General features: G+C 40.3%; 1 protein-coding gene and 1 long non-coding RNA gene across 3 annotated transcripts in view; one reads left to right on the top strand and one right to left on the bottom strand.

Annotated features, from left to right (window-relative positions):
- PDZRN4 (PDZ domain containing ring finger 4) overlaps positions 1 to 15,924 on the bottom strand; it is a gene marked incomplete at its 3' end in the record, with an annotated part of 356,800 nt that extends 340,876 nt beyond the window's left edge. The window contains 3 exon segments of one of the 2 annotated variants that reach the window (XM_034769481.1): positions 2,549 to 2,656; positions 11,732 to 11,818; positions 15,059 to 15,924. In XM_034769481.1, the coding sequence (XP_034625372.1) occupies positions 2,549 to 2,656; positions 11,732 to 11,818; positions 15,059 to 15,793 (930 nt within the window). 2 annotated transcript variants of the gene reach the window in all.
- LOC117876927 lies at positions 595 to 14,198 on the top strand. Its single transcript, XR_004645576.1, has 4 exons — positions 595 to 672; positions 7,359 to 7,431; positions 11,321 to 11,438; positions 14,094 to 14,198. It is a non-coding gene; the product is annotated as an uncharacterized LOC117876927 (long non-coding RNA).
- Positions 15,925 to 18,332: the final 2,408 nt, after the last annotated feature.

Raw genomic sequence — 18,332 nt, 5'->3', positions numbered from 1 at the left:
CTTAATTCACAATTCCAGCTGCCAGTGTCACACTACTGTGAAATCCATTCGTTGCACTAAGTTAACCCTTGGAGCAGTCGTCTGAAGTTTGCACAAACTCATCCTTGTCAACCATTTGCAGTTAACGTTTGTTAAACGTCTGATAAAGCACTAAAACTAATTACCTTCTTTATTTAGAAACATGGCTTGAGAACAGACTGTTATGCCTATGCTGATTTTCTTCTAATTTAATGGGACAGTTCTGTCCATTATCCCATTAGCGATGCACTGCTAAAAGACTATAATGGGCACCACAAAGCCAAACAACTAATTGAAGTCATTACAAATTCCCAAAACAACATCAATTCTTTCTGCCCTTGATTGCTGCAAAATGATCTCTTTTAAACACACACACACACACACACACACACACACACACATATATCACACATTTGATCTGATCTCTGAAAGGCTGCAGAATAACCAAAAATAAGGAGATCTGGTTCCCGTCTTCTCCTCACCAAAATTGTCTCTCATTCTGTATATTTGCCAACATTCCTGAAACAAATACACAGTCTGACTCATTTCCTCACAGTGAAAACATTCATGTTGATCCTTTAAACAAGACAGCAGTAGTACAGACTTCCAGAGCATTCTGGTGTGAGAAGACATTGATATTCATGTATTGCCAAGGTAAATTTCAACCTTTTAACTCCAGATGTTTATATTGGCAAAGTCATAGCATTACAGAGGTAGTTACTAATTCAAATTTTATTTAGAAATATTCTCCTCATTTTGATTAAATGCTGCAGCACTAATGTTTAGCTGTTCTGTAGTTTCTCCCTAGATTTTCTTGAAATCCTTCCCAAACTACAAAAAAAAAAAAAAAAACATAATAAAAACTAAGAAGTTATAGAGTATAACAGTAAAAGATGGGCTAGCACATGGTGCCAAAAGATTAACCTTCAGCCATGTAGCATAAAATTATTAAGCAGCAGAGCAGGAATTAATTCTCTATTTCATTATTTTTATGTAGGACATTTTTATATGGAACTTAAGCTCTCCTGACACTTTAAATACCAGCATTCATATTCCTTATATAGCTGAAATTCTCTAAAATGTAACTTCAGACAAAAAGGGAAGAGTTCTTATAGCTTAATTCATTTTGGTCTGTGCACCCTTTCCTCTATGTAAAAAAAACTTTCACCTTTTTCATTAAAAACAAAAATACTTTGAAAAAATAGAAAAGGAAGAATAAAAGTTTGAGTAAATGTATCAAACCTTATGGCAGCACAGTCTCTATAGAACAATACATGAAGAGTACCACGATAAAATCAGAGGAAAATAGATTTGCTGTCTGAGCTATAATGCTGTCGTAGAATATTCTGATACAAGAGTTCTGTGTAGATAAAGGGCACATTGCAAGTTCAGCATAATTACAGCGAACTCTGCTCCCTGCTAAACAAGTGTATATATAGTTCAGCCAGTTGAAGCACATGTGCTCACTCTCTTTTTCCAAAACAAAAACAAACAAAAAAATCCTATTTGGCATATTGGTCTAAGCTCCCTACAATTAAAGCAATGCCAGCATTCAAACAGCGTTGACACACTTCAGGTGTCAACTCCTTAATAAGAAAACGGTGCCAGATGCCAGATGCCCTTCCTATCAATTTCTTGATCTACTTGTTTCATTTTTCTTGTTTTGGAATGCTGTTCAACTGTCGAGTTAAAACAATGCTTCTGCACCGTCACTGAAACCAAGGTCAAAGTGCTGCACCAGCAGCAAACATAATATAGCTACAGTTAAGTGCAATGATTAAAGGGCACAGCTGTACTACAGCTGTGATCGAAAATTCCACTGTCATAACACAGCAAGGAATCCATTTCACTAACTAAGTAAAATAACTTTTTCCACAAATATTGCTGCATCTTTTAGTGTTAACCCATGTTTACAGATCATAGACTAGGTAGAGAGAAGAAACAAAACATTTTCTGAGTTTAGGTAGAGTTTTTTGTTTTAGTTTTTAAGTCAAACTCTTTTCAATTCTGTTTAGTAAAAGAAAATAATTATATGGGAACAGACTTTAATATGGCTGTAATGGAATGTTACATGATTGGAAAAGAATTGTATTGGTATAGGTAAAAAACAACACGCATTCAACTAACTGATCAAAAAGAAGAGCAGCTTCCCTAACTGTTCAAAGAATCCCAGAACATCATTTATCAACATAGCTCCTTTGAAGCATCTCAGGTGCACAACAGCTATTTCACTTTTTCAGGACAAAACACTTTCACATAAAAATGGTGAATTTATGAAGAACCATTTGACCCTCCTCTTCAGCCATCATAAAGAAAAACAGAATACCACTCCTGGTTACCTGGTCAGTTTCTACAGCTTTACCTTGAAAAAGCTGTTCAAGAAATCCATGATGTATATACACATCTGATGAACATCTGATCACTTCAGTTTACAATAGTGAATGAAAATTACAACATATTCATTGTGAAAAATATCAAATCCACGGTCAGTGAGTCTGCCATTACATCAACGTCTTTTTCTCACTCTTACCTCAATGATCTTGTCATGAATTTGCAGGCCTTCTGTCTTGTCAGCAGGTCCATTTTCCAAGATTTTTGACACATAAATTCCTTCAGGTGAAGAGTCCTCCTGATTGTTCTGTACCAGGCAATATTGAAGTTGCAAAATAAAAGACAGCCATATTAGTACAAGAAAAGAGAGAGTTCTATATTCAACAATGCAAAATGCAAATCCATCCGAAAAATGCAGCTCTCTTTTTTATCTAGGGATTTAACTACTTGGGATTTTTAACTTAATACACAATAGGCGTTAATCAAAATGACAGCATTAATAAACTATTCCAGCATTTTTGACAAGTTAATCTATTAGGTTAGTTTAGTCTACATAAAACACAAGGTGCAATAGTAATCAGATCCTAAATAAGATATTTAAAGTGAATCTCACACTTTCTAGCAGATGTGACTAATGTATATAAAGAGGATCACGTACTAAAGAAAAAAGGAGGAACCACAGGTGTTTGTCTCAGGAAGAAAAGACATTCTTTAACACTGCTTTTTGTATATATTTTTTCCTTAGAAAATAAAGCGGCACTATTTAGTAAGATATAGTAGTGATGGGATTCTATTGAAGTTGGTTAACCTCATAAATCCTATTTACATGGGAGACTCAGAACTTGCTCAACTGTGAAATCTGTAAAGATCAGCTATGGACAAAAGAAGAACCTTTTTCAAGTTTATCTTTACACATTTCCAAGTGAAACTCACTTAAAGTTCAAACTTACAGCTAAGAAGTTATTTACCATGTTTGGAATAATACAATAGACAGCTCTGATCACATTAAAGTTATTTTATTTTTAAACATATGATGTAATGCCAGTCCAACTCTGCTTGCCAGACTTCCAACATTTCACTTGAAATAAGTTTTAATAAATTACCAATTTATATAATGAAGTTAAAGAGGCACAGTCAACTTAGAAATCATTTTTCTGTTTGAGCTTATTTATTTAGTAGGGCTTCGATTAATCACAGTTAACTCACACAATTAACTCAAAAAAATTAATTGCAATTAATCGCAGTTTTAATCATACTGTTAAACAATAGAATACCAATTGAAATTTATTAAATATTGTGAAGGTTTGTCTACATTTTCATATATACTGTATTCTGTGTTGTAATTGAAATCAAAGTGTACATTATTTTTATTACAAATATTTGCACTGTAAAAATGATAAACAAAAGGAATAGTATTATTCAATTCTCCGCATACAAGTACTGTATTGCAATCTCTTTGTCGTGAAACTGCAACTTACAAATGTAGATTGTTTTTTGTTACATAATTGAACTCAAAAACAAAACAATGTAAAACTTCAGAGCCTACAAGTCCACTCAGTCCTACTTCTTGTTCAGCCAATCACTAAGACAAACAAGTTTGTTCACATTTATAGGAGATAATGCTGCCCTCTTCTTATTTACAAGGTCACCAGAAAGTGAGAACAGGCATTTGCATGGCACTTTTGTAGCCAGCATTGCAAGGTATTTACATGCCAGCTATGCTAAATATTCATATGCTCCTTCATGCTTCGGCCACCATTCCAGAGGACATGCTTCCATGCTCATTAAAAAAATAATGCATTAATTACATTTGTGACTGAACTCCTTGGGGGAGAATTTTATGTCCCCTGCTCTGTTTTGCCCGCATTCTGCCATATATTTCATGTTATAGCAGTCTCGGATGATGACCCAGCACATGTTTGTTTTAAGAACACTTTCACTGCAGATTTGACAAAACACAAAGAAGGTACCAATATGAGATTTCTAATGATAGCTACAGCACTCGCCTCAAGGTTTAAGAAACTGAAGTGCCTTCAAAAATCTGAGAGGGACAAGGTGTGCAGCCTGCTTTCAGAAGTCTTAAAAGAGCAACACTCCAATGCTGAAACTATAGAACCCGAACCACCAAAAAAGAAAATCAACCTTCCGCTGGTGGCACCTGCACTACTTTGGATTGTTATTGAGCAGAATCCGTCATCAGTATGGAAGCATGTCCTCTGGAATTGGTGGTTGACGCATGAAGGGACATGCAGTAACTCCTTGCTTAACGTTGTAGTTATGTTCCTGAAAAATGCTACTTTAAGAGAAATGATGTTAAGTGAATCCAATTTCCCCATAAGAATTAATATAAATGGTGGGGTTAGGTTCCAAGGAAATTTTTTTCACCAGACAAAAGACTATATTTTATACACACACACACACACACACACACTCACACACAGAGTATAAGTTTTAAACAAACAATTGAATATGGTACACAGCAATGATGATTGTGAAGCTTGGTTGGTGATGAAGTCAGAGGGTGAAAGAGGGTGGGTTATTTCCCAGGGAATGCCTTACTGCTAAATGATGAACTAGTACTCAGCTAACTAACCCTCAAAGGTTAACACATTGTTGTTAATGTAGCCTCACACTCTACAAGGCAGCACGAATGGAGGGAGGAGAGACAGCATGGCAGAGAGAGATAGAAACACACACCCTGTGTGTGAGAAAGTCATGTGCATTGCCCCTTTAAGTACACTGACCCCACTAAGTACACTGCCTTTTTAAGTAGATTAGCAAGTTGAGACAGCAGCTGCTGCCAGCAAGCTCCCTCCCTCCTGAGCCCTGTGGTGTTGTCCCCCCTCCCCCCCGCCTCTGTGAAGATACAGAAAGGTGGGGGGAACACCCTGACATTAGCACTCTTCTCTCCCCCACCTCTGCACAGCAAGCAGGAGCCTCCCGGGAGCAGCTCCAAGGCAGAGGGCAGGAGCAGCACATAGCAGTGGGGGGAGGGACAGCTGAACTGCCGGCCAATTGATAGCCTGCTGGGGGGCTGGCACACAGGGAACTTAGGGGAGTGTGGAGTTGATGGAAGGCTGACAGTCCACCCTGGTTCCAAGCTCCCACCAACTAGCTCCAATGCACTGCTCTTTCTGCAAGCAGTGAACAAAGCAGTTGGCTGCCAAACAACGTTATAAGGGAGCATTGTGCAACTTTAAATGAGCATGTTCTCTAATTGATCAGCAACGTAACAACAAAACAACGTTAACCGGGATGACTTTAAGTGAGGAGTTACTGTATGAACCTTTAGCACATCTGACACACAAATATCTTGCAATGCCGGCTACAACAGTGCCATAAGAACGCCTGTTCTCACTTTCAGGTGACATTGTAAACAAGACGCAGGCAGCATTATTTCCTGCAAATGTAAACAAATGTGTTTGTCTGAACGACTGGCTGAACAAGAAGTAGGACTCAGTGGACATGCAGGCTCTAAAATTTTACATTGTTTTAATTTTGAATGCAGGTTTTTTTTTATATAATTCTACATTCATAAGTTCAACTTTCATGGTAAAGAGACTGCACTACAGTACTTGTATTAGGTGAATTGAAAAATACTATTTCTTTTGTTTTTTTATAGTGCAAATATTTGTAATCAAAAATAAAAAGTGAGCACTGTACACTTTGTATTCTGTGTTGTAATTGAAATCAGTATATTTGAAAATATAGAAAACATCCAAAATATTTAAATAAATGGTATTCTATTATTGTTTAACAGTGCAATAAGCGATTAATCATGACTAAAAAAAATAATTTTACGATTAATCATAATTTTTTAATAGCTTGACAGCCCTATTATTTAATGTTACAAACAACAAAAATGTCTGAAAGCCTATTTTCCCAGTTTGTTTTATTTTGTAGATTTTTTACAGCACTTTGTATGTTGTCAGTTAGGCCCTGACCAATGGGACTATTCATGTATATAAGTGTTCGCAGGATTGGGTCCTTTGTGTGGGTCTTTCTTACAGCAAAACCACAATCAAGATTACACCCCACTGTGCTATGTGCTGTACAAATATACAGTTACTGTCCTGAAGAGCTTTCATTCTGACTAGATTTCAAGTCGACAGTATTGCTCTAAATTAAGTGCTGGTAAATCAACATCTGCTGCCTACTCCCTCGATTTTTCATACCTCACATCCTAAAATGAGGTCCAAAAATGAACAGGTCCAAAAATGTTTCAAAATGGTCTAATGTAAACAAATAGACTTCTACTGAGGGTCCCCCTCGGATACAAAAAAATATAACTTTACTAATATAAATATACTTTTACTCATAAAATTGCACCTTATTCAATGACTTTTTATAAAGTAAGGTACTACCTGATGAGAGTAAGGGGATGAATCTGGTACAGCCTAAATAGACAACATAGGTACATGACATACAGAATCCTTTTGCAGTCTTTGCCACCTGGATTCAGCATTCATGGGGCGAGAGTTTGTGCTTCAGTTCTAAAAGGGGAAGCAAAGAGCTCGCAGTCCAAGATGGTAGGAGGGGGCTAAAATGGCTTTAAACTACCTTTATGCCCTCCCAATCCTGAGCTGCTCTCAGGATGGCTGGACACACACACACACACACCCTTCCCCCAGACATAATTTAGCCAGCGCTGCGGATCTAAGTTACCAGAGCCTCCTTGGGCTGCACAGCTGCCCAGAAACCCAGTATCTGACACGCTCCTGCTGCCCCCAATATACTCCTATGGCAGGGCTTGTGATGGGGTCCATGGAGGACAGCCTGAGGCTGTCTCCACAGTGCTGGCAACAGAATTCTCCCACCACTAGAACCAGGAGCCCGCAGCCTCAAAAGTCCAGAGCAGGAGTGAAGATCTCACTTATAGTCTTATTAGCATACCACATCATCTTCTCCTTTAAAAAACATACAACCCACACATAGCCCTCTGAAATAACTTCTTTTCTGCTAAGATAAATCATAACGAGGTTGTTATGGGTTTGGTTTTGTTTTTTCAGGTGAGAGAAGGAAGAAAAAAAAACAGTGAAAAAAAACTTTCTACTGTTTTATGAAACACAACACACATAAAATGTAAGTATATTTATCCCTCAGACACAGAAAGGCTCAGGTTATCCAAAAGGAAAAGTTTGCAATTCTGTAAGTAGAACATAATTTTGTCCTCAAAAATCTGTCGCTTGCAGGACCAATCAGCATTCTGTTTCACTTCATTAAACCAAGTTTCATGCAATGCACATTTTCCTTGAATAACCTGAAAAAAATGATTTCCTGCACTTTGAGATGAGCACACACCCTTTCTATCTTGTTACTAAACAATTCTTGACACAATGTTTACATTTTTATATTAGATAATAGTATTTGTTCAGTGTTTCCTTTTCCAGTCTTAAGACACACTTACTTCAATAAAAGATTTGTGGCGCACCACAGCCCCATGCTAAAATCATCATAACAAAACTTACTTTTCATTATAAATTTGAGCTAGCCTTGATATGCAGAATCGCTTAATACCAGCAGGAAATGTTGACAGTGCAACTCGGAGCTCTTGCTCCACTGATCTCATATGCTCTCTTTGCTTGTTTTTTATGTAATTCAGGTTGAAAAAACTTTCACTGGTACGTTGTTGAAAATGGCAACAAAATGGAGATTACCGTGTATTCATCTGCCAATGTCAACCAGAATGAGTCCACAGGCATATTGCCAAACTTAATTTTAAAAGAGTGGTCCATCCTTAATTCAACAAGTTGCTCTTGAGTCATTATTGTAAGATTCTTAGCACTTTCCATTGCAGAGGAAATTCAAGGATCCCAGACCCAGTCGAAATCTTCTATTTAGGTTGAAGGAAAATATAGGCTGAACTTTTCTTCCAGACTTTTCAAATGCTCAGAAAAGGCATTGACCAAAATACTACCAATGGGATCTGCAGTGCTTTCCAGGGTGAACATTTCTATTGTGCCTTTTGCTACTTTTTTCACATCAGAGGGCTAACTTAGATCTAAACTCATGCAAGTTTATCCATGCAAGAGACAAGATCCTCATTTCTACCTTGCATTTTCCTGTTCAGTTCATTAAGGTGATGAAATATATCAGCCAAGTAGGCAAGTTTTGCACAGTGTGCCACATCAGCGATTAGGTCCATGCGTGTGGATTCCTCCAAAGCTATCTTGAACTCCTCTCTGAGCTCATACAAACATGAGAAAACTTTTCCATGGAAAAGCCAGCGTATTTCTATGTGAAAAAATAAATTCTGGTTTTCTGCTCCCATTTCCTCACACAACAACGAGAAAAGGCAACATTTTAAGGACTGTGATTTTATTAAGTTCACGATCTTTACTGCTCCATCTAACACTGAAGAAAGTTTTTCTGGCAGTTTTTTGGCCATGACAGCTTCATGGTGCAGGAAACAGTGGGTCACCAGCACATCTGGATTTTGTTCTTTGACCTTGCTTACAAACCTCTTGTCTTTTCAGTCATGGAGGCAGTTCCGTCTGTGCAAACACTAAGACAATTTTTCCAGTGCAATTCTCCCTCCTCAAGGCAGGTCATTGTCACCCTGAAGATTTCCTCTCCAGTCGTGTGACCTGGCAGTTGTCTGCAAAATAAAACATTTTCTTTTATACTATCTCCATAAACATACCTGACATTAGCCAAGAGTTCAGTGTGATTACTGAGATCTGTTGAGTCAGCAAGCCACAATGCAAATTTTCCACTTGATTTGATTTTTCTCAGAGCACAGTCTCAATGTCAGCTGAGATCATCAATGTGGCGACTTATATTATATGAAAGGGGAACTTTTGCGATTTCATTCACTGCATTTTCACCTAATGTTACTGTCATCATTTCTTTGCATGTTGGTAAAATTAGTATTTCTACAACTGTATAACGGCTTTTTCACCTTCGCTACAAGTAGCGAAGTAGCTTGCTTCCAGTGGTTTATCAGAAACTGCTACAGTTTTTCATCATTTGCACTTGTTTTTCAGTTTGATCCTTCAAACGCTCAAAAAAATATTTTCCCTTATTGACAAGGGACGGATGTTTCTTGTAAGATGTCATCACTTGGCATGACTGCATGGCTTGAGCGTTTCTCCCCACACACACAACACTGTCAAAGACAGCAAGATGGTTCAGCTGTAAATGAAAATCCAAATTGCAAATAACTCTGACCGTAGCGTTGGCTCACCACTTTGACTTTCTTATGTTCATGTTCAGCTTCATGTGAAGGTGCTAGATTCTCTTTTCTTCAAATATTCGTCCATTTACAAGTCTTCAAATCAAAATTTAGCACTGTTACTTAACAGTTGATAAGAAAACACAACTACCATGTGACACCACACAATGAGCAAAGCAAGGTCATTTGAGCGTAGCATGTGTAATGTCTGTCTCACATGCATACATCCGAAGAGCAATAGCACAAAATGCAAATTAAAATAAATGAGATTTTTTTTTTCCTCCGCACAAGTGACTTTTCCAAAATTCTGTGACACACCTGGTCGTGCTGTGGCACGCTGGTTGGGAAACGCTGATCTATTTTAATTATTGTAGTCCATTCAATCCCTGTTTCCTAGGATTTTCTTCAGCTTCAGGCATGTTGGGTCAGTTCTGTCTCACATTGATATTTGGTAGCCACTAACACAAATCACCTATTTGTAGTATTCACATATACTATAGTTAGAATGAGAGGGGAAAAAACTAAGTTCAATACTGAAGACTGAAAAGTAATATGAAGTAGTCAGCTTTATACAGACCCAAGTTATATGATGCCCTGCCTACCTTCTAGAAGTTTCTACCTAACAATTCACAACTCCACCAACTTCCATCTCTTCAACAATCAATGGCAGTTGCTTCTGCACAAAAATCACATCCTTTCCCCAATCAGCAATAACCTCCCCATTACAGACAGTGCTATAACTTACTTATTTTTTCTTAATAGGCATAATAAGAACCTTGATTGTTTTCATCACTTCCCTTTGAACTTCTTAGAAAAAATTAAGGTTTCATTCACAGATTGAAACTAGACCCTCAATATGTTACTATTTAAAAAATGTTCAATATATGTTATGTGCACGTGAATACTTCAGTGATCTAGAAGTTCAAAAAATGAAATCCCAAGAAAACCCAGGAAATCAAACAAACACAGAGTTGCTTTCTTCATGCAAAAATCCAAGTTCTTCCACAGCCCTAAATTGTAGAAGTCACATTGCAATCCAAAATAAAGATTTTATGGATTTCATTTACCAGGACTATGAAAAGGTGTTATACATTGCAATGTAAGTATTATAATATGCATGTCCTCTAGAGTCCTGGACTTTCATCCTTTCCCTTAAGAAATCTTACAAGCTCATACTTTGGAACTCTTTATAAAATGCATATGACACCTGCAGAACTTCATATTTACCCAGAAGTCCTAGCAGTAAAATTCTGCAGAGCAGGCCCTGTACTTCTTGGGCTTTGGTGCTAATGGGAGCAGACTCCTTGGCATCACTAAATATAGCTAGAAAAGAAGGAGAAGACATGCAAACCAAACATACACACTCCCTGCCCCCAATATTTTGTTGCTAAAAGAGCAGTAGCAGGTTACAGCTTTACAACTTCAAAAAAAAAAAAAAAAAAAAAAAAAAAAAAAAAAAAACCCTCTGATCAGTACATAGTAACTAACTAAACACTATGAAACATCTTTAATTAACTATCAATTTTTTCAGTTTAGCGAGTTTCTTTACCATTTAATACATTATTATATAAGAAACGGGTATTAATATTTTAGGATTTTTTAAAAAAAATGTCTTTCCAAATCTAAGCTAGTTATTAATGCTAGAAGACTGATTTAAGATACAAGAAGGTGGAAAATATATATTTGAATGCATACACTAGCATTGTATTTTGTTTTGACTATGATGCAGGTAGTGCAGCTACAGAATAAGATTTTGATCTTTCCCTTTAATGAAAATAATCAAGTATTTTTTCACAGAATTACAGGTGCTTGATTCTGCAACATTGACTCATTTGAATAGTCCCACTGATTTCAACTGGGCAACTTGCATAAGTACAGATGACTCACATGAATTCAGACTACAGACAGTTCCCAGGTTTGTTCTAAAAGTATTATGGACCCAATCATTAGAGTTGTGGGTACTCTATGCTTCGTAGGACTGGGTCCTAAAAATAGTTAAAACTAATGATTTAAAAAAAAAACACAGATCTTAAATCTGCAGGCCAAATTCTGTACCCATTTTCAGCTAGTACAGATCCATGGTGTGACTGAAAGCAGAAGCTGGCCCCAGCTATTTGTTTTTATTACTAATAATAGCCACATGATAATAAAAAAGTATCTATGTACTTTAAAAAAAAAAGGAGAAACTATATTTACTTTGGTGATTACCTGATTGGGTCGTCCTCCTACAATATTGAATCCCAAAGTATCATTTTCTCTTTGTAGCATGATGGTTAATGGCTTAGATTCTCCTCCCTAAGAAAAAAGGGGTGAAATGCTAATTTAAAAAATGTTACATGAAAAGGAATACTTCAAGGGAATGTATCAATTGTCTATAGCTTTTCACTGTGGAAAATGCAACACAAACAAGCTGAATGGAAAACTCTGATTTAAAATGGTGCTACATACTTATAAATGACACAGGAGTTTACACGATGGAAAAAACAAATACCACTGAAATGTAACAGGTACTTTGAAGAGCCCAAGGACCTGATTTTCATAGGTGCTGAGCACACAAAACTTTAAGTTAGTGGATCTGGGAGTGCTCAGCATCTCTTGAAATAAGGCCCCAAATGTTTGTGTACCTTTAAAACAAATCCCTGTATATACTAATTACATTAGATAATAAGCTTATGAGGTGAAATCCTGCCCTAGTGAAGTCAATAGGAGTTTTCTCATTGATTTCAATGGAGCCAGGATTTCACCCATATCTCTGCCTCTTATTTCCAGCTCCAAAAGCTGGTTCTATACAGATTCCACAGCAATTCAAAGGGGGGGGAGGGGAGGAGAGAGACACACCTTTTTTTCTCTTCACAGCAAAGTAAAGCAAATAAGCTAGAAAACACACACACAAAAATCCTAGATGTGATTTTATAAGTCACACAATAAAAAATAGTGAAGAAACCAAAGTTAAAAAATAATATATGAAAAAACCTACTTCCTTAGGTAAAAATGGTTAAATAATTTTCTAAACCATACAAAGAAAATGAAAAAGATTATCACAGGCCTTTCTGTGCATAATAATTTAATTTATTTTGAATTTTCACCTATAAGAGCAGTTGTATTTCAGGAGACACAATCCCTACAGAAAATTTTTATTCAGCCTGTACTGAGTAAAGTAAGATTGTGTTTTGTCATTCTCTATACATTGGTAAATTTAAGCAATTTTGACAAGTAAAGAAAATGTACATTTTAAAATATTCAGAATATAATAATGAATGTGGATGCACTCTGATATCCAAACAGATTTTTATTAACTGTGGCAGTGAAGTTTTATATTACAGCATGATACATTTTAAATTAATGAGGAACATTTTTTACTTTGTTGATGGTTTTTCTTCCAAATGAGCGTTTTATGAATTTTCCTTGTCTTTTGCAACATATTTCTCTGAGGCAGTACATACAGCAGCACCTACTGGTAGTGACAAGAAATGATAGATATTGAATCATTACACAAGAGGACTGCCTTCATGTCAATGTGCCAACTTCCTTTTAAAATGTCCTTTTTAAAATCCTGTTCTTTCTCACCTCATCCCCACATATTACTATTTTTCTTGCGTACTGGGCACTTCACTGCAATCATTGCTGGCTCTCTTCATTCCATCTCGTCATATCTTCCCAGAAGTGAAGCAGATATATGAGCATATCTTCTAAAGCCAACACCCCAACCCCATGGATTAGCCACCAGGAGGAAGTAGAAAAAAAATTAAGTATTCAAGTTCCTAAAACACTAAGTATATTATTTCCAATAAGCCTTGAATTTATCATCTTAATCCTGGACATAAAAATTCTGAGAACTTGAATCAGTGCCCCAAATGTGAGTCTCTTTTATAGCAGTTTGAAGTTCAGCATATCATACTAGTTCAGAAGCCGACCAGACTACGCAAATCTTTTCCACTGGATTTTGCTTCAAAAGAGTCAATAAAGATTTTGGAAGAAAAGTCTCTTGAGTGGCGCTTAAGTTCTATTAAATCACTTCTCACCATGGTTGCAACCAACAATGTCAGACTCTGCACAGCAATCCTTCAGACGGGAATTAAAGCTTTACAGAACAAACCCTTTAGCATGTTAAGCCATCTCACCAGTAAAATGTGTCTGTTTATTCAATCAAAAGCAGGCAATTCAATAAGCAATGCCATCTGATTTGGCAAAGGGCTGAAGCAGTAGTGCTGGTCTCTAATGTCAAAACTGCCAATCATTATGCCCTTCTCCAAAACTAAAGACATTTCTGTGTCCCTGCAGAACTGTTCCTAAACTATAAACTATTCTAATGTTTTTAAACAACAAACTGTTTCCCAAGGTACTTCTTAATAATGTAATTATAAGAAAAAAAATCTGTTAGCTCCATATTTATCTAAAACTAGAACCCCATCTAAAGAAAAAACAGTACCAGCATTAATAAGGTCACACCCAGCTGGATGAATTGTGGTCTGATCTGGACACCCTGCGCTGGAAGATTTGCATTCAAATGTGTTTATTGTCAGCTAAGTTGAAGCCCTTTCCTCTCACTTGTGTTTCCCTCTCACTCCAGACAAACCTGACATGAGATCCTCATCCAAACTGAGTCACTGGGAACTACCAGAGGCTGCTGGTGTGCAACCCTTAGAGCCGCCAGATTCTTAAACTACAAAAGGAGACATGAAACACGTAACCTAAAAAGACTCATGTAATGTATGACTGCATTTTAGGCTCTTCGTTTGCACTCTTAAAGAAAATGAGAGAGCCAGAAAGAATCTGCTGAACTGCTTTCACAGCTCTTGAAAGATGACGAGTTTTCCAGGCTGAATGAATGGGGGGATGAAATGTAAAAGTTTGATTTACATCACTTTAACTGTTTCCGGACTTTTCAAGCATCGGCACAAGAAGAGAGAGCTAGGTTTTAGGTTGCTGAGAGTGGCACTAACCTGCCATGTGTTAACTGACTGCCTCTCTGCCTTTGGGGGTTTTCTAGGGGACCGCACCAAACTGCAGGGGCTGAAAGTGCACGTCCAGGTGCGGTGTCGTGGGCAGAGGCTACAGTGTGTGTCAGCTCGATTTGTATTTGCCAAAAGCGACCACACAAGTAGGGATGGACTAAATGCTACAAAGGGTCCAGTCTCTGCTCGGGTAGGTCTGCTGACTGCAGCAGAGTTTGGCTTGCAGAGAATCTGGTCCCAAGTCGATAGGGTCGTTGGCAGTATCGCCCATGAGCTGATAGCATAGGGGCTGGAACTAGGGGTGCTCCTGCACCCCATGGCTTGAAATGGCTTCCATCACATACAGGGTTGACAGTTTGGTTCAATGGCTCTCAGTACCCCAACTATGCAAATTGTTACAGCGTCCCTGTCTGCTAGGCACCCTCCAAGGAGCAACCTTGGCATAGAGGAGATCACAGTGTGAAGACAGGCAGCCGGGTCACCCCACACCAAACAGCGGGCTGAGGGGAAGGGGGCTGCCCACTTCAGAGCCCGCCAGGCTGGGCTCCTGCGGCCCCAGCCCGCTCACTCCTTCACTCACCTTGCAGGGGTGGCTGCCGGCCAGGTTCCTGGAGATGCTGCTGATGTGGCTCATGTACTGGTTGAACTTCACCTGGTACCTGAGCGCCGTGAGCTGCACCTCGCTCTGCAGCGCCGCGAGCTGAGCCAGCAGCGACTTCTCCCTCTTGCTCCACTTCAGGGCCTGTCGCTTCAGCTCCTGCTCCAGGCTGGCCCTCTGGCCTTGCAGGCTGCTGGTCTGGCTGCGCAGCGCCCGCAGGCAGCAGTGCCCCCCGCCCGGCGGCGCGCCCCCCGCCAGGTCCCGCTGCAGGAGCACCAAGCCGCAGCCCTGCTGGCAGATGCCGGCCGGGCGGTGCTCGCAGCTCTCCCGCATGTGCGCGTCCACGTCCTTCAGGCTGAGCACCTCCGGGCAGCCCTTGTGGCGGCACCGGGCCGGGCTGTAGTCGCACATCTCGACGTGGGCGGCCAGCTGGTGGAGCCGCACGGTCCGGCCGCAGCCCCGCGGGCTGTAGTCGCACTTGATCTCCAGCTTCTGGATGAGGCTCCGGAGCGGCAGCACCTGGTGCAGCTCCTTGGCCGAGATGGGCTGGCACTGCAGGGGGCACAGGCGCCGCTGCACCGCCCAGGGCAGCAGGCAGCCGGCGCAGAAGACGTGCCCGCACGGCGTGGACAGCGGCTCCTCCAGCACCTTGCTGCACAGTTTGCACTTGAGATCCGGGTCCACGGGCTCGGCAAAGCGATCCAGGTCAAAGCCCATGGCTGGCGGGGGGGCAGAGCGGGCTGGGAGCACAGCGGGGGGAGCAACTTTCCAGGGGCGGCGGCGGCTACTGCTGCTTCTCCTGCCAGCCCGGCTGCTGATGCAGGCAGCGCAGCTCGAACTTCCAAGGAAGGGGGCGGGGGGGATGAAGAGGGGCAGGGCAGCGCAGAGTTTGTTTGGTTTGAAGTTTTCAGCTGCTCACCATGTCCCCTGACCCTCCCGTATTAACTCTAATAGGAGCTACAGCCCAATACCGCCCACCACCACCGCCCTTTCGTTGCATCCCTCCTAGAAGGGAAATGCAGCAGGACGAGGAGGGAAGAAGCTGAGATCTGCCAGCCTCAGTCTCACGCCTGCAGAATGAGGGGAAAGCAACCACGTCAGCTCCCTTCCCTGTGCAGGAGGAGAGCCAGGAAAAGGGGTGGGGGGGATATGCACAAAAAGGGCAGAAGGGAGCTGCTGGCATGCCAGGCAGACGATAAGCCCACACACAAAGTTGGAACTGTTTCACTCCCAGAGATCTTCTCCTTGGCCCTCTGGGGTGCTTGGCTGCTGGGACATTCCTCCCACCCACCAGCAACAGTAGCTTAAAGTCTTTTTTATTATGTCTCTTAGAAAAGGGAGTGAAAAACAATCCCAAATGAAGTGGCAGAAAACCACTGGAATTACAGGTTATTTGGGTAGCTAGTGTAGGGAGCACAGAGTAAGGGAAGGGCTAGTTGCCCAGCTGGAGATGTGGCCTGCTGGAGGGCTTTCCCCTGCAGCTATAGTGGCTCAGAAATCATGGGAGGAGGACTCTCATTACAGTCCCAAATTTATGCACAGCTCTTCGGACTGTTGTCCTCAGTGTATGTTGTTTAAGGCTGGATTGTGAAAATGTGAGCGAGGAAGACTGTCTGGTTGCTGAAGAGAGGAAGCATTTTAAACTCCCTGCACTGATTTCTTTCTTTCTTTCGTTTTTACTCTGCTCCTCCTTTTGGGGGCTATTCCCCACCTTTGCAACTGAAAGCAGTGTAGATTGGATGGATGCTAAAGCAGTAAATGGCACCAGGCCAAAAAAAAAATGCCATCAGTGAGGTGGAGTTATTTGTAGATCGCCCTTAAACAACAACACATGTATAAAGAATGCTGCCGTTTTAAGAACAACTAAATATGTGAAAATCTGGAAATTCATCATTAAGAATCAGTCACCAACCTGACTTCTGCCCCTGCATCGCTGCACACACCCAGCAAAATATATTGAAGTGTGAAACCCATAACATGTTCACCACATGACTTTACTATGGAAAGCATAGGACCAGATTGAGCCTCCCAGGAGAGAGCAGAGAAAGATCTCGGAGGTTTCCTCAATTAACTGGATCAGAGGTGTGGCAGGCCTAGCCCACGCTGCAAGGGCCAGTAGAGGCTGGTGCAAGATTCACACATCTCAGGGCATTTGCTGGTAGTTACAGCTATCCATGTGGCGCCACAGTGTCTTCTGACCAGTGGAGACCGCTGCCTCTGCCCTCCTCGGTTTCCAGCCATTATGGCTCCAACAAAGCCACTTAAGTATCTCTGAAGAGAAGACATGAGAGGCACTGACATTGTGGCAACTACACCTTTCCCACGCAGAGAGGGGAATCCTGCACAGAAATGTCCCTAGGACACATTTCAGATCAGAGATCTCAGCTACACCTACCCACACACTTCATCATAATTGACAGTACACCACAAATACAGACCAAAAATGTATGCAATCCCCTTACTGAGCACCCTCAACAAAACTACCATTTACCATGTCTGACTTTCCATGTGAGAACCACAAATGTGACCTTCACCCTATTATCATTGTACAAAAATTAAACTGTACCAATGTACAGCCTCCCAGCCATCCACAACATTTAATTGAAGATCCAAATTACCTTCCTTTACCCAAAGAAAAGATGATATCCAACTATAACGGTGTACACACTACGCATATAAAATAAAATTACTTCATGAACTCAAACACTAAGCATCCAGTTCTGCCACTCTTTCTCAGTTTTATTCCTCAAGTATTTCCATTGATTTCAGTGGCACTTCTCAGAAAGTAAGGTACTGCTCAGTAAAAGTAGGGGTGTCAGCATCAGCCCTAATGTGAAGGTTATAGTAACTGACCAGCACCTATATTTCCTTAATCTATTTCTGCACCTTATTATCAGTCCCAGCTTCTCTTTTGGGTTGCTTCCTTGGTCTCCTTACCTAGAGCTTATAGTGAGCTGGGTGGCCCAGAAACTCAGACATGGACGAAATAAGAACTATGAGATGGGTCTTGTGTGAGTCAGTTGCTCGTGAAGAGGTGATGCAACCATGCATACCATGCTGCACTGTTGAAAGCCAGTTATTTAAGTGCATAAATGAAGGTTTAATAGCCTAGCTTTAGGCACCCATTTTTTTAAAATATTGGCCTTTGTTTCTTTAGTTAGCTCTCAGTTCCATCCCTTACCAACCTTTCAGTGCATCGTTGTTCCAAGTAGATTCATTCTTTCTGTCCTCAGAGAAGAGTAGAAAATTATCTTTC

The sequence above is a fragment of the Trachemys scripta genome, chromosome 1 (assembly GCF_013100865.1).
Source record: "Trachemys scripta elegans isolate TJP31775 chromosome 1, CAS_Tse_1.0, whole genome shotgun sequence".
NCBI lineage: Eukaryota > Metazoa > Chordata > Testudines > Emydidae > Trachemys > Trachemys scripta.
This window is presented reverse-complemented; position numbering and strand designations above follow the sequence as displayed.